We start from the raw sequence: 14,981 nt of genomic DNA, 5'->3' as shown, positions 1-14,981 counted from the left end.
CTTCTGTAAGTTGAGGATCCACCCATGGTGTGACAGAAGATGGATAGCGTGGTCGATATGGAGCAACAAAACCTCCCTGGATCTTGCTTTGATCATAAGGTCATCCAGGTAAGGGACAATATTGACTCCCTGGACCCAGAGCTGGAACATCATCTCCGCCATCACCTTTGTGAACACCCTCAGAGCTGTGGACAGGCCGAAGGGCAGTGCCTGGAATTGGAAGTGATTGTCCAGCAGGGCAAACCACAGGTACGCCTGATGAGGCGGCCAAATCGGAATATGGAGGTAAGCATCCTTGATATCCAAGGAGACCATGAATTCCTGTTCTTCCAGGCCCGCAGTCACTGCTAGCAGGGATTCCATTATGAACTTGAACACCTTCAAGTAAGATGTCAAGGATTTTAGATTCAAAATGGGTCTTACCGAACAGTCCGGTTTCGGTAGCACAAACAGGTTGAAGTAAAACCCATTGCCGCGTTGCGGTATTGGTACTGGAACAATGACGTGGGACTGGATCAACTTTAGGATGGCCTGTTGCAACGTAACCTGCATATCCTCCAAAGCTGGTAAGCTTGATTTGAAAAATCGTTGGGGAGTAGTACTGTTGAACTCCAGCCTGTAGCCCTGAGAAACGAGATCTCCGACCCAGGTATCCTGGCAGGAAGCCTCCCAGACACGGCTGAAGTGACGCAGTCGAGCTCACACCCCGAGATCCCCTTGGGGTGGGTGGGCACCGTCATGCTGAGGCCTTAGCGGAAGCAGAACTGGTGGTCTGTTCTTGAGAGCTGGTGTTTGCATGTTTTCTGGACTTACCTCTGGTGCCTGGGACTGGACAGACGGCCCCGGGTAGGAGCGTCTCGCCGACGGGGCCCCAGAGGGGAGAAACGTGGATTTCCCAGCCGTAACTTTGGAAATCCAGGTATCCAATTCAACCCCAAAGAGCCATTGCCCATAAAAGGGGAGGGATTCCACACTACATTTGGATTCTGCGTCCGCAATCCACTGACGCAACCACAAGGCCCTGTGCGCCGACACTGCCATGGCAGAAGTCCTATCATTAATGTTCCCCATCTCCTTGAGCGAATCACAGAGGACACGTGTAGTGTCCTGAATGTATTTTAGGAGGGTCACCATAGTGACCAGGGGCATATCCCCAGAGAGGACCCCCTGAATTTGAGTGGCCCACGAATGAATAGCATGGGTCATCCAGCAACCCGCAATGACCGGCCTTTGCGATACACGTGCTGCCATGTAAATAGATTTGAGTATTAGTATCTATTTTCCTATCCCCAGGGTCCTTTAAAGGTAAAGGAGCCCGGGGCAGGCAGCACCGTCTTTTTGGACAGTCGAGAGACTGATACATCAACCCTGGGGGTTCCCCCCAAAATTTCCTAGCGTCAGGAGCAAATGGGAAAGTGAGCAAAAAGTTTTTGGACACTTGGAATTTTCTGTCTGGATTTTTCCAGGCCAGCTTGAATAGGTCAACTGCTGTGATACAGTGTCCTCTAGGGGGAGCTTTAACACATCCCGTATAGCCAGAATTAGGGGTTCAATACCCTGAGCAGAATCGGGATCCCCACTAACGGGGTCCGCATCCTCCATTATATCCTCACCTGTGTCGGATAGTAGTGCAGGTAAACCACGCTTTTGTGGTCCTGCATGAGAGGAGCGGGGCTGTGCAACATCTGCACTAGCAGCTAAATCTGCAACAGCCTGTTGTAGTAGCTGAGTTTTCTGTACATTTGCAGTGAGCTGGGATGACATATCAGACATCATAGGTTTAAGAGACCCTAACCAGTGGGGCTCTGGACCCTCTCCCCCCAGCCCCTTCACTGATTTGTGAAGATTGGCTGCATTGTTCACATGAAACAGAATCAGATGATAATGGAGAGAATCTGGTGTGGCATACACTGCACAGCTTGTGTTTACCCATGTTTCACAGTAAGCACAATAACATACACACAGATAGTTATATTGCAAGCCTGCCCTACTGTATGTGAGAGAAGACCCACAGAGAGTAGGACACCAGCACACCCCTAGCTATACAGCCCCAGTGAGGTTGTCAGCTATCTATATCACAGTAAACACTAATAAATTCAGTCCTGTAGAGGATCCAGATAGTGTACAATAGCGGCTCTCCCCCTTTGCTACACCCTGTACCAGATATCCAGCGTGGCTGAGGAGTCAGGAAGCACCGTGTGTGCTGTGTATGACTGCAGTAAGCAGAGAAAGGCCCCAAAATGCCTCTGGTCCCACTCTGAGGTAGCTCCGTCCACTCCAATGGTGGCGGAGCTATAGTGATTTATTATACTGGCAAAGTCTCCTTTCAGTTTAAAAACATCACAACAAGTGCTAGTCTAAGCGGTTGTGTGCCAGTCTACATGGGGGATCCTATCGGGACCCCACCGGGAGGGTCCCATACGCCGTACCCGCGTTCAGCAGCACAGTGAAACGAGGGACCCAGTTTGTACTCACCACAGATGTCACCTTTAGGCAGTGTTAGAGGTGTGCGGCGTGCTGTGGCTGTGACAGCCAAGGCGCAGTGCCCCGCTGAACAACAACCCCTCAGGACGGTGGTCCTGCAGCGGGGAAGCGGCTCTACACCTCGTAAGGCCGGTGACCGCCCCCACCTTTAACTCCCACGGTGCAGATATGCTGTTGCCCAAACAGCATACCGAAAATAACTAACATTAAAAAGAAATTGAAGAAAACTCTGGAGCTCAGAGATGTGTATCCTCTCCTGAGGGAACTTAATTCTAAACTGCCTGTGGGAGGGGGCATAGAGGGGAGGAGCCAGCACACCCAGTTGAAGAAATTTAAAGTGCACTGGCTCCTTTGGACCCCGTGTATACCCATCATACTAGATTCCCCAATATCCCTTATGGATGCTAGAGAAAAAATAATTACATAGCTCAGCAAAAACTGTATGTAAATATATAATCATTGTAATTCTATAAAAGTATGGGGTCATCCCAGGAGAGGGACCTCTACTATTATAGTAGAATTGGCATTTCAGGGTATTTAGGAAAACAAAGTTATATAGAAAAGTAGTCCCTGCCACTATTTCCATGGAAAAATAACCACAGTCATGAACTCACTCCCCTGTACTTCAGCTATGTAAATACTACTCATTAGTACTCTGGTACCCGAACAACCAGGAAGATTCTTAAGGAAATTACTGCTGTTGGATGACCCACAGGTGCACCTTGTGACTGACCACATATTATATTAGTGTTGCTTATAATGGGATCACTGCAGACTGCATTGCTATCATTTCTAATTACAATTCTACATAGTGATATTATTAATTCACCAGTTTTCTTTATCTCATGAAGGCAACAAACAATTAGATGATAACTAGGAAATCAGGATTTCCTTTGATCTCGTCTCTGTATAGAAAAAACATTTTTCAGCAATACAATACAATATAATATAATATAATATAATAAATTTACTTCTTACCCTCCAAGCAGGGCAATTCTCAGATTCTCTCTGAAAATTGGATTAAGGATAAGCCCCTGCAGTCCTCCGGGAAGCTGTTGTGTGTGCCATAGCCGCAACCCAGACAGGATCTGTGTGTTCTCTTCATGTTCCCTGGAACAGTCAAACCAACAAAACTATACAAATTAGAGATGGCTACTGAGTTGCTGTTTCAACACAATGACTCGAATCATTAGAAGTTGGAATGATTGGAGTCACTCACAGTTTGGTGTGTTGAGAGAGCCCCCAGTAGCCTCTCGCAGTCAGTCACAGTGATTGGATGGCAGCACTCCTGGGTGACACCCCCTGGGATGGAGCAGTGTGATGCTGCTCTGGGTCAGGGCTGCTGCTGCTGTGCCTAACTGTCTGTGACACTGAGTTGAGACAGTGGAGACTCATCAGATTCATTCAGTGCAGCTGAATAGCAGAGGTATGAGTCACTGACTAACTGTGAGACAGAGCTCACTCAGTGGAGACGGATCAGAATCATTACGGATTCATTCATTGCAGCTGAATAGCTGACACATTACCAGAGGTCTGACTCACTGAGCACTGACTGCCTGTGAGACTGATCCTGACTCAGTGGAGATGGATCAGATTCATTGATTCATTCAGTGCAGCTGAATAGCTGACCCACTCCCAGATGTCTGGATCATGTGTGGATCATTGGGTCGACCCTGTCCAGGTCGACAGTGACTAGGTCAACCACTGAAGGTCGATAGTGAGAAGGTTGACACTGACTGAAGGCAGACACATGACTATGTCGAAATGTAAGGAAGGTCGGCATAGGCTAGGTCGACTCACAAAGAGTCGAGAGTTTTTTTGTGTGTTTTTTTTTGGGGGGGGGGGGGGGGGGGGTCTTGACCTGACTTTCCATCTGGGACCACCAACAATTAAAACGTATTCGCTCGCCACGCTTCGGGCGCAGTGTCTCGCTACGCTCACCACAAGGTTTCTATACAATTCTAGGCTCACTTGGATAGAATAGGTATGAAAAAGTCCTGAAACCCCTCAAAAAACGGTGTCGACCTATGCATGTGTCAACCTGCTCACTGTCTACCTTCAGTGGCTGACCTAATGACTGTCGACCTACACAGGGTTGACCTAAAGACCGGATACCGTCCGAGTCACTCTCTCCACGAGTCCCAGCACTGCCAGAATTCTCTGCACTCACTGCATGTGCACAGTATGCAATGCATTACAAAATTTATTATTTATTTATTACCAGTTATTTATATAGCGCACACATATTCCGCAGCGCTTTACAGAGAATTTTTGCCCATTCACATCAGTCCCTGCCCCAGTGGAGCTTACAATCTATATAAGAGCCATGTACTGAGACACTACACTGAGCTGGGTCATGTGTCTCAACTCACTTCACTGTATCTCTTTGCCCATGACTAATACACATACATATGCATAGTATCAATTCTAAAGCTCCTCTACAACATGTTTTCTTGCAAAGAGCTTTTCAAACTGCGAAGTGATTTCTTCGTTTCTAAGAAACCACCATGAAAGCTAAGTATACAATGCCCTTGGCAGTAGTGACAGAACTCTCCCTGTAATCCCCCCCCAAAAAAAGGGAGCAATACAATTATACGAATTTATACATACAGTCTCCCATATTCCAAAACCGCATATCTGAAAAATTCCGAAAATCAACATTTGAGCGCTACCGAGATGACACCTTTGCTTTTAGATGGTTAAATGTACACAAACCTTGTTTCATGCACAAAATTATAAAAAGAATATTGTGCAAAATTACCTTGAAGATACGTGTATAAGGTGTCTATAAAACAAATGCATTTTGTGTTTAGACTTGGGTCTCATCCCTAAGATATTCATTATGGTATGCAAATATTCCAAAATACAGAAAAATCAGAAATCCAAAATACATCTTGTCCCAAGCATTTCAGATAAGGGAGACTCAACCTGTAATGTCTTGAAAAAGTCAAGATTAAGGGGTATATTCAATTGAAGTCGGATCCATTCCGACATTCATTTGTCGGAATGAATCCGACCTGGGCTATTCAATGCTATCTCAATTCGACTTTTAAAAAAAGTCGAATTGAGATGCGGGAGGGGAGACGGTGGAGAGCCGCGGGCAGATGGGGGAGAGCAGCGGCTTGTCTGCCCGTGCGCGGCTTTCCCCCATCTCCCGCCCCCCCCCCCCCCCCACACACACGTCTCTGCCTCTCCTCATCCCCGCATCACAGCCGCTTGCTGGAGCCGGGTGGACGCTGCTGTGACGTCCTCCAGCGCTGCTCTCCCCGTCTCACTTCGACCTTTTTCAAAGTCGAATTGAGATGGTGGAAAAGGCGTTTTTGACACAAACATGCAGATCGGCAGCTATTCCGCTGATCCACGTGCTTTTCGACAAGTTGAATTCCTCAACTTGTTGAAAAATTTGGGGTTAGACTGAATAGGTCAGAACCCCTTCCGACCTAAAAAAGGAAACGGACGTCTTTTTCGACAGACGGCAGCTTTCAACTTCAATTGAATATACCCCTAAATTAGGATGAATTGGTAATAAAAACTCTGTAGCAAAAACGTTAACTGTATAAGAAGAGTCTCATGTTTAAAAATACAATGGTTATATATCCAATCACCAACAATATAATATGCCACCGCGCTGCTGCTTAAATAATTACTATAGGTCTGACTGGGTTACAAATGTGTATGCAACTAATTCCATTTAGATTACAAACTAAACCAAATCCATCATTCAGTAGGTTCTTTAGAATATAAATTAAATTTAGATACAGGCCAAGACTAAATAGATCAACAAAATGTATGTAGGCAAAAATTGTATACTGGTATATCACCGTAATAAGGACACTGATGCTAATGAGAAGAGGTCTGTAGAGGACTTGGCAAAGCTAACAAGTATTTGGTTCCTATAAATACCACTAACCATCCTCTTAAGTAATTAATTTTAACAAAAGGAGCAATTTTATAATTTGTTCAAATTCCCTTTGCCCTAATTTCCTAATTCTTATGAACAGTCCCCTCTATTGTGTCGCATCGGTTTTAGTTGTCAATACATGGTTTGGACTCTGCTACAGAATGTGGTGCCACAATTTACATAGATGGAAATAATGAAAATATGATAAAGTTTTTTTTCTTTCTTTTTTTTTTAGGGATATTTCTGGATGGTGCACCAGGAAAAACAAAATAGTAATAAATTACAAAACTCATGATACTATTTGCCATTTCATATCAGGCTTATTGCGCTGATTCAATTCTGATTAATATGTGATCGGAATGTGCACTTGCGCACATCACTGGGAATCATGGCAGAGCAACAATGCTCATTTTCCAGCGCAACCATGAGCGATGATGCTGTTGCAAGATGCACTGCACTCCGGCGGCACATCACTAACACAATTCACAACTGACTCAACCCCTAAGAACGCAAAAGAAACATTATCCTTTTTACATGTTTCAGTCATTTGGCTTCTTGAATTCACATGATCTTACTTGTGGTTTTCCTTCTTTACCCACAATGCAACGGCTGCTTGTGGCAAAGGCTGTTCAAGAAAGAGCATGCGCATCACATAATTCTTGGCAAGGCATGGCAGTTCCCTGGGAAAGATTTAAAGGAGAAACAATGAAGGAGACAAAGTAAACAGCCAACCTAATGAGTCCCCCTTTATTATCAACCATATTTGCAGCTTACAGTCAACAATATTAAAGTCACTTTAAAAAAAAAATAGGATTTTAGTACCTACCTTTAAATCCTTTTCTCCTAGACCGTAGAGGATGCTGGGGACTCCAAAAGGACCAAGGGGGTATAGACGGGATCCGCAGGAGCTTGGGCACACTGAAAAGACTTAAATTGGGTGTGAACTGGTTCCTCCCTCTATGCCCCTCCTCTAGACCTCAGTTATAGGAACTGTGCCCAGGAGAGACTGACATTTCGAGGAAAGGATTTTTGTGTAAACTAAGGGCTACAAACATACCAGCCCACACCACAAACATACCGTTCAACCGGAGTAGCAGTAAACCAGATAACAGTATGAATTAACAACAGCAACAAGCTGAAAACCAGAAATACACAATCCGTGTATAAACTAAGTTAACCAACAAGAATACACTGCAAGTAACAGTCCACACTGGGATGGGCGCCCAGCATCCTCTACGGACTAGGAGAAAAGGATTTACCGGTAGGTACTAAAATCCTATTTTCTCTTACGTCCTAGAGGATGCTGGGGACTCCAAAAGGACCATGGGGTTTATACCAAAGCTCCAGACCGGGCGGGAGAGTGCGGACGACTCTGCAGCACCGACTGAGCAAACGCAAGGTCCTCATCAGCCAGGGTATCAAACTTATAGAACTTAGCTAAAGTGTTTGAACCCAGCCAGGTGGCCGCTCGGCAAAGCTGTAAAGCCGAGACGCCTCGGGCAGCCACCCAAGACGAGCCCACTTTTCTGGTAGAATGGGCTTTTACTGACTTCGGCACCGGTAGTCCGGCTGAAGAATGAGCCTGCTGAATCGTACTACAAATCCAGCGTGCAATAGACTGTTTTGAAGCAGGATGACCAATCTTGTTAGAAGCATACAGAACAAACAGCGCCTCAGTCTTCCTGGCAACCGCCGTTCTGGCGACGTAGATCTTCAAAGCTCTCACCACATCCAGAGAGTTTGGAACTGCCACAGCATCCGTAGCCACTGGCACCACAATAGGTTGGTTAATGTGAAACGAAGAAACCACCTTCGGCAGAAATTGTTGACGAGTCCTCAATTCCGCCCTATCCGAATGAAAAATCAAGTACGGGCTCTTATGAGATAAGGCCGCCAACTCTGACACTCGCCTTGCAGACGCCAGCGCCAACAGCATGACTACCTTCCAAGTGAGAAACTTCAACTCAACCTTACGCAAAGGTTCAAACCAGGAAGACATGAGAAACTGTAAGACCACGTCAAGATCCCATGGAGCCACAGGAGGCACAAACGGAGGATTGATATGCAATACTCCTTTCACAAACGTCTGAACCTCCGGGAGGACAGCTAATTCCTTTTGAAAGAAAATAGACAAAGCCGAAATCTGCACTTTGATGGAGCCCAATTTCAGGCCTGCATCTACACCTGCCTGCAAAAAGTGGAGAAAACGACCCAAATGAAAATCTTCCGCAGGAGCCATTTTAGTCTCACACCAGGAAACATACTTCCTCCAAATACGGTGATAATGTTTCGCCATAACCTCCTTCCTAGCCTTAATGAGAGTAGGAATGACCTCCCCGGGAATACCCTTACGAGCTAAGATTTGGCGCTCAACTCCCATGCCGTCAAACGCAGCCGCGGTAGGTCTGGAAACAAGCATGGACCCTGCAACAACAGGTCCTCTCTTAGAGGAAGCGGCAAAGGATCTTCCACCAGTAATTCCTGAAGATCCGGGTACCAGGCCCTTCTTGGCCAATCTGGAACGACGAGAATCGCCTGAACCCTTGCTCGACGAATGATCCCCAGTACCTTTGGAATGAGAGGAAGTGGAAGGAACACATACACCGACTTGAACACCCACGGAGACACCAGGGCGTCCACCACACTGGCTTGGGGGTCCCTTGACCTGGAACAATACCTCAGGAGCTTCTTGTTGAGACGAGACGCCATCATGTCAATCAACAGAATTCCCCAACGCTTCGTCACCTCTGCAAATACCTCTTGGTGAAGAGCCCACTCTCCCGAATGGAGATCGTGTCTGCTGAGGAAATCTGCTTCCCAGTTGTCCACTCCCGGTAGGAAGACCGCTGACAGGCCGCTCACGTGTTGTTCAGCCCAGCGAAGGATTCTTGTGGCCTCCGCCATTGCCGCTCTGCTCCTTGTTCCGCCCTGACGGTTTATATGTGCCACCGCTGTGATGCTGTCTGACTATACCAGGACAGGTCGACCCTGAAGAAGGCTTCTTGCTTGTAGCAGGCCGTTGTAAATGGCTCTTAACTCGAGAAAATTTATGTGGAGACATGCTTCCTGGAGCGACCATCTCCCCTGGAAGTTTCTTCCTTGGGTGACTGCACCCCAGCCCCGGAGACTTGCATCTGTTGTCAGAAGTACCCAGTCCAGGATACCGAACCGGCGACCTTCTAGGAGGTGAGAACTTTGTAGCCACCACAGGAGAGAAATTCTGGCTCTGGGAGATAGACTTATCTTCCGGTGCATGTGCAGGTGAGACCCGGACCATTTGCTCAGTAAGTCCCACTGAAACACCCGGACATGAAACCTGCCAAACGGAATGGCTTCGTACGCCGCAACCATTTTCCCCAGAACCCGAGTACAGTGATGGATTGACACACTCGTCGGCCTCAGAAGTTCCCTGACCATCGACTGCAGTTCCAGAGCTTTTTCTTCTGGAAAAAATACTCTCCGTAACTCCGTGTCCAGAATCATGCCCAGAAAGGACAGTCGAGTGGTCGGAATCAACTGAGATTTCGGCAAATTGAGCACCCAACCGTGCTGTCGCAGCACCGACAGCACCAAATTTACACTCCTCAGCAACAGTTCCTTGGACCTCGCCTTTATCAGGAGATCGTCCAAGTACGGGATAATTGTAACCCCTCGCTTGCGAAGGAGAACCATCATTTCTGCCATGACCTTGGTGAAAATCCTCGGGCCGTGGAAAGCCCAAACGGCAACGTCTGAAATTGGTAACGAGAATCCTGTATCGCAAACCTAAGGAATGCCTGATGCGAAGGATATATCGGGACGTGTAAGTAGGCATCCTTTATGTCGACTGACGCCATAAAATCCCCCCCTTCTAGGCTGGAAATCACCGCTGGAAGAGATTCCATCTTGAACTTGAAAACTTTCAAGTATGGATTGAGGGATTTTAGATTCAGAATCGGTCTGACCGAACCATCCGGTTTCGGCACAACAAATAGGCTCGAGTAGAACCCCTCCCCCCGTTGTGACGGGGGAACGGGAACAATGACCCTCTGTTGACACAATTTTTGTATCGCTGCCAGCACCACCTCCCTGTCCGGAGGAGACACTGGTAAGGCCAAAATAAAAAAACGGTGAGGGGGCACCTCCCGAAAATAGGATTTTGGTACTTACCAGGTAAATCCTTTTCTTTGAATCCATAGGGGTCACTGGAGTACTCTTGGGATATGGACGGGCTTCCGTAGGAACACAGCACTGAATATTTAAATTTAGTAACACTCCACCCCTCCATATCCCCGAGCACTTACTCAGTGTTTTTTACTGAGCCGAACAGGAATTAAGAGAGGTTAATAATGGAGTATTACATATAACATAACTGACAATAACGAAGTTAACCCATAACGTTACTGACAACTAACAGTTGACACCCTAACCAGCACTTGTAACTTGAACCAGTCGGTGAAAATGTGTTACCATAAGATCCTCAGAACTAACCCCAAGTAAGTAAACTGCTCTGGGTGGGCGTCCAGTGACCCCTATGGATTCAAAGAAAAGGATTTACCTGGTAAGTACCAAAATCCTATTTTCTTTTTCATCCACTAGGGGTCACTGGAGTACTCTTGGGACGTACCAAAGCTTCCCCCGTGGGCGGGAGAGCAGTTTGGCACTTGTAACACTAGGCGGCCAAAGCTAGATGCTGATGCCGCAAAAGTATCAAACTTGTAAAAGCGCACAAACGTGTGCACTGAAGACCATGTAGCCGCCCGGCAAAGCTGCGTCGCAGAAGCCCCACGACCAGCTGCCCATGAAGTTCCCACAGAACGTGTGGAATGAGCGGTTACTGACGTAGGCGGTTGTAACCTAGCATGAAGGTAAGCCTGGCGTATGGTCAGTTTTATCCATCTGGATAAAGTTTGTTTAGATGCTGGCCAACCCATCTTGGCAGCATCATAGAGAACAAATAACGTATCCGTCTTACGAACTGAAGACGTTCGGGATACATAAACGCGTAATGCGCGAACCACATCCAGAGTTCCGGAATGTGCTGTCAACACAGGAACTACTATTGGTTGATTGATGTGAAAAGATGACACTACCTTTGGTAAGAAGGCGGGATTCGTCCGAAGTTCCGCTCTGTCATCATGAAACACCAAATACGGTGGCTTGCATGACAAGGCACCCAAATCCGAAACACGCCTTGCCGAAGCTAAGGCTAAGAGAAAAATTGTTTTCCAAGTGAGAAACTTTATATCCACTTGTTGTAAGGGTTCAAAATATGAAGACTGTAAGAACTCCAAAACCAGATTCAAGTCCCATGGCGCTGTAGGTGGAATGAAAGGAGGCTGTACCCTGATTACACCTTGGAGAAAGGTGCGTATAGACGGCAATAGAGCCAATCGTCTTTGAAAGTAAATTGACAAAGCAGATACCTGCACCTTTAGTGTAGATAAACGCAATCCTCCATCTAAGCCTGATTGTAGAAACAACAAAAGGCGGCATAACTTGAAAGCTGATGTCGGAAATTTCCGAGCTTCACACCAACCTATATAGGCTCGCCATATTCTGTAATAATGAGCTGCCGTAACCGGCTTTCTAGCTCGTAACATGGTTGGTATAACTGAATCTGGAATGCCCTCTCTTTTTAAGAGGGCGGTCTCAACAGCCACCCCGTCAAACGCAGCCGCGCTAAATCGGGGTAAAGAAAAGGACCCTGTTGTAACAGGTCTGGACGTATCGGGAGCGGCCACGGATCGTCTGCGAGTAATCCTCGAAGATCCGAGAACCAAGCTCTCCGAGGCCAATGAGGCGCCACTAGTATGACTGTGAGCGACTCTCTTTTGATCCGTTTTAGCACCAGAGGGAGCAGCGGAAACGGTGGAAACAGATACACCAGACTGTACGGCCACGCGACAGTGAGAGCATCCACCGCGACTGCCTTTGGATCTCTTGTTCTGGACACATACTGGGGCGTTTGATGATTGTGTCGAGATGCCATCAGGTCCACCTGAGGATAACCCCATCGCTGAACCAACATGTGAAACACTTCTGGATTTAATGACCATTCGCCTGGGTGAAGATCCCGACGACTGAGATAATCCGCTTCCCAGTTGTCCACTCCCGGAATGAACACGGCCGACAATATCACCTGGTGGTATTCTGCCCAATTGAGGATTCGAGCTACTTCCCGCATTGCCATGCGGCTTCTCGTTCCTCCTTGTTTGTTGATGTATGCGACCGCTGTCGCATTGTCCGACTGCACTTGGACAGGCTGAGAGCGAACCATGTGCACCGCTTGTCGTAGCGCATTGAAAATCGCGCGGAGTTCTAGAACATTTATTGACAGCAATTTTTCGTGATCCGCCCAGAGACCCTGGAGCTGACAATTTTGAATTACCGCTCCCCAACCTCTGAGACTGGCGTCCGTAGTTAGAATTATCCAATTGCAAACTCCGAACCGTCTTCCTGCGGTTAAATTGTGTTCCTTGAGCCACCATAGCAGAGAAACTCTTGCTATTGGTGACAACCTCACTCTGTGGTGAATCTGCAGATGCGAGCCCGACCACTGGGCAAGCACGTTCAGCTGAAATGGACGAGAGTGAAATCTCCCGAACTGAAGCGCCTCGAAAGCTGCCACCATTGTGCCTAACAGGCGAATGCACAAGTGTACCGACACTGTGCGTGGTTTGAGTACTAATTGTACTAGATGGCGTAGCATTTGTACTTTCTGTTGTGGTAGGTAAATCCTTTGATTGACCGTATCGAGAATCATACCTAGGAACTGAAGGCGTTGAGACGGAATCAGATGTGATTTCTTGAAATTGACAATCCAACCGTGGTGAACCAATACATTGTAAGTTAGCAGCGCATGTTGGGTAAGTATCTGTTGAGACGGAGCTTTGATGAGCAGATCGTCTAAATACGGAACTATCGTCACTCCCAGGGATCTGAGGTGAGCTATCATCACAGACATTACTTTGGTGAATACCCGAGGCGCTGATGACAGGCCAAACGGCAGAGCCTGAAACTGGTAATGGTTCTGGCGTATTGCAAATCGTAAGAATTTCTGATGAGGCTGCCAAATTGGAATGTGTAAGTACGCATCCTTGAGGTCTAGCGCAATCATAAATTCCTTGGTCTCTAACCCCGCAATCACCGACCGTAGAGACTCCATTTTGAATCTGTAGTAAGTTACGTACTGATTGAGGCCCTTTAAGTTCAATATTGGTCTGACTGAGCCATCCGGCTTCGGGACCACAAATAGACTTGAATAATAACCCTGACCCTGTTGGTGTACAGGGACCGGAATCAACACTGCCGAATCCAGTAAGGACTGAATGGCAATTTGCAAAACTGTCCTCTTGTCGTCCGACAGAGGCAAACCTGTCTTGAAAAACCGCAGAGGCGGAAGACAGTCGAACTCTATTTTGTAACCTTTTAACACTAAATTGCGAATCCAGCCCTCCGCGGACGTGTGGAACCACGCCCCATGGAACGTGTGAAGGCGTGCTCCCACAATTGGAGATCCGAGATGGGCTGGTAACCCGTCATGCCACTGGCTTGTCGGTAACCTTAGCGTCTTGGCGAGTTGTGTTGGTTTGACGGAAACCACGTCCTCGACCACGTCTAGCTGGCGTGGCGGATCCTCTGCCACGTCCTCGAAAGGGCTGAGGTCTAAAGGATTTGAACGAAGGTCCAGCGTACCTTCTTCTTGGCGCAGGTGGAGGCAATGGTAAGAACACAGACTTACCTCCCGTAGCCTCCTTAATCCATGCGTCCAATTCTGGACCAAACAACTTCTTGCCATCGTAAGGCAACGCCTCTATACTTCGTTTGACCTCTGCCTCCGCTTGATAAGTACGCAGGTAGAGTGCTCTTCGTGCCGTAACTAGCGAAGATGAAATACGAGAAGTGAGCTGACAGACGTCAGTAGACGCTGTACAGAGATACTCTACAGCCTCAATCATTTGATTCACCTGAATTATCAGGTTTTCGTCATGTAAAGCCGATTTGAGTTCTGTAAGCCATATTATGAGCGCCTTAGTGACCCAAATGCCAACCAATCCAGGTCTTAGCATCACACCTGCTGCTACATACATGGATTTAAGCATAGTTTCTATCTTACGATCTGACGGATCTTTAAGCGTAGTAGCTGATGGCACTGGTATGGTTAATTTCTTGGTAAGCTTTGACACTGAAGAATCAACTATTGGTGGATTCTCCCATGTACCCGTTACCGATTCTGGAAACGGATAACTAGACTTAAATCTGCGAGGTATAGAAAACCGTTTATCTGGATTCTGTCTGGATTCTACTAACATCTGATTTAGAGAATCCGACACAGGAAAACTTACTGGCGTCTTCCGTCGTTTAGTAAATATGACCTGATCATTGGTGAGAGGCTGCTCAGCTTCAGGAAACCTTAGCGACTGCCGTACCGCTCTGATGAGATCATCAATGCCGGAACTGTTAACATCCTCGCCGTCTGACTCCACTTCGCCCTCCTCCCCCTCATCGTGTTCCGTGAGGTCTGGGATGGAATCGTCAGACTGCAACATAGCAGACACTGGAAAATCATAAGACATATGAAAATTATCCCGTTTGCCCAAAATGGATTTGGACC

General features: G+C 47.1%; 1 protein-coding gene across 4 annotated transcripts in view; it reads right to left on the bottom strand.

Moving 5' to 3' along the window:
* Positions 1 to 14,981, bottom strand: part of GTF2H4 (general transcription factor IIH subunit 4) — a 194,799-nt gene that overhangs the window by 53,973 nt on the left and 125,845 nt on the right. For all 4 annotated transcript variants that reach the window (XM_063952239.1, XM_063952237.1, XM_063952236.1 and 1 more), the window contains exons 3-4: positions 6,961 to 7,065; positions 3,463 to 3,594 (exon numbers count right to left, since the gene is read on the bottom strand). In XM_063952239.1, the coding sequence (XP_063808309.1) occupies positions 3,463 to 3,594; positions 6,961 to 7,065 (237 nt within the window). The remainder of the gene's footprint in view (positions 1 to 3,462; positions 3,595 to 6,960; positions 7,066 to 14,981) is intronic.

Source organism: Pseudophryne corroboree, chromosome 2, assembly GCF_028390025.1.
Source record: "Pseudophryne corroboree isolate aPseCor3 chromosome 2, aPseCor3.hap2, whole genome shotgun sequence".
In the NCBI taxonomy this organism is placed as follows: Eukaryota; Metazoa; Chordata; class Amphibia; order Anura; family Myobatrachidae; genus Pseudophryne; species Pseudophryne corroboree.
The sequence above is the reverse complement of the archived record's forward strand: the minus strand, read 5'-3'. Positions and strand labels throughout refer to the sequence as shown.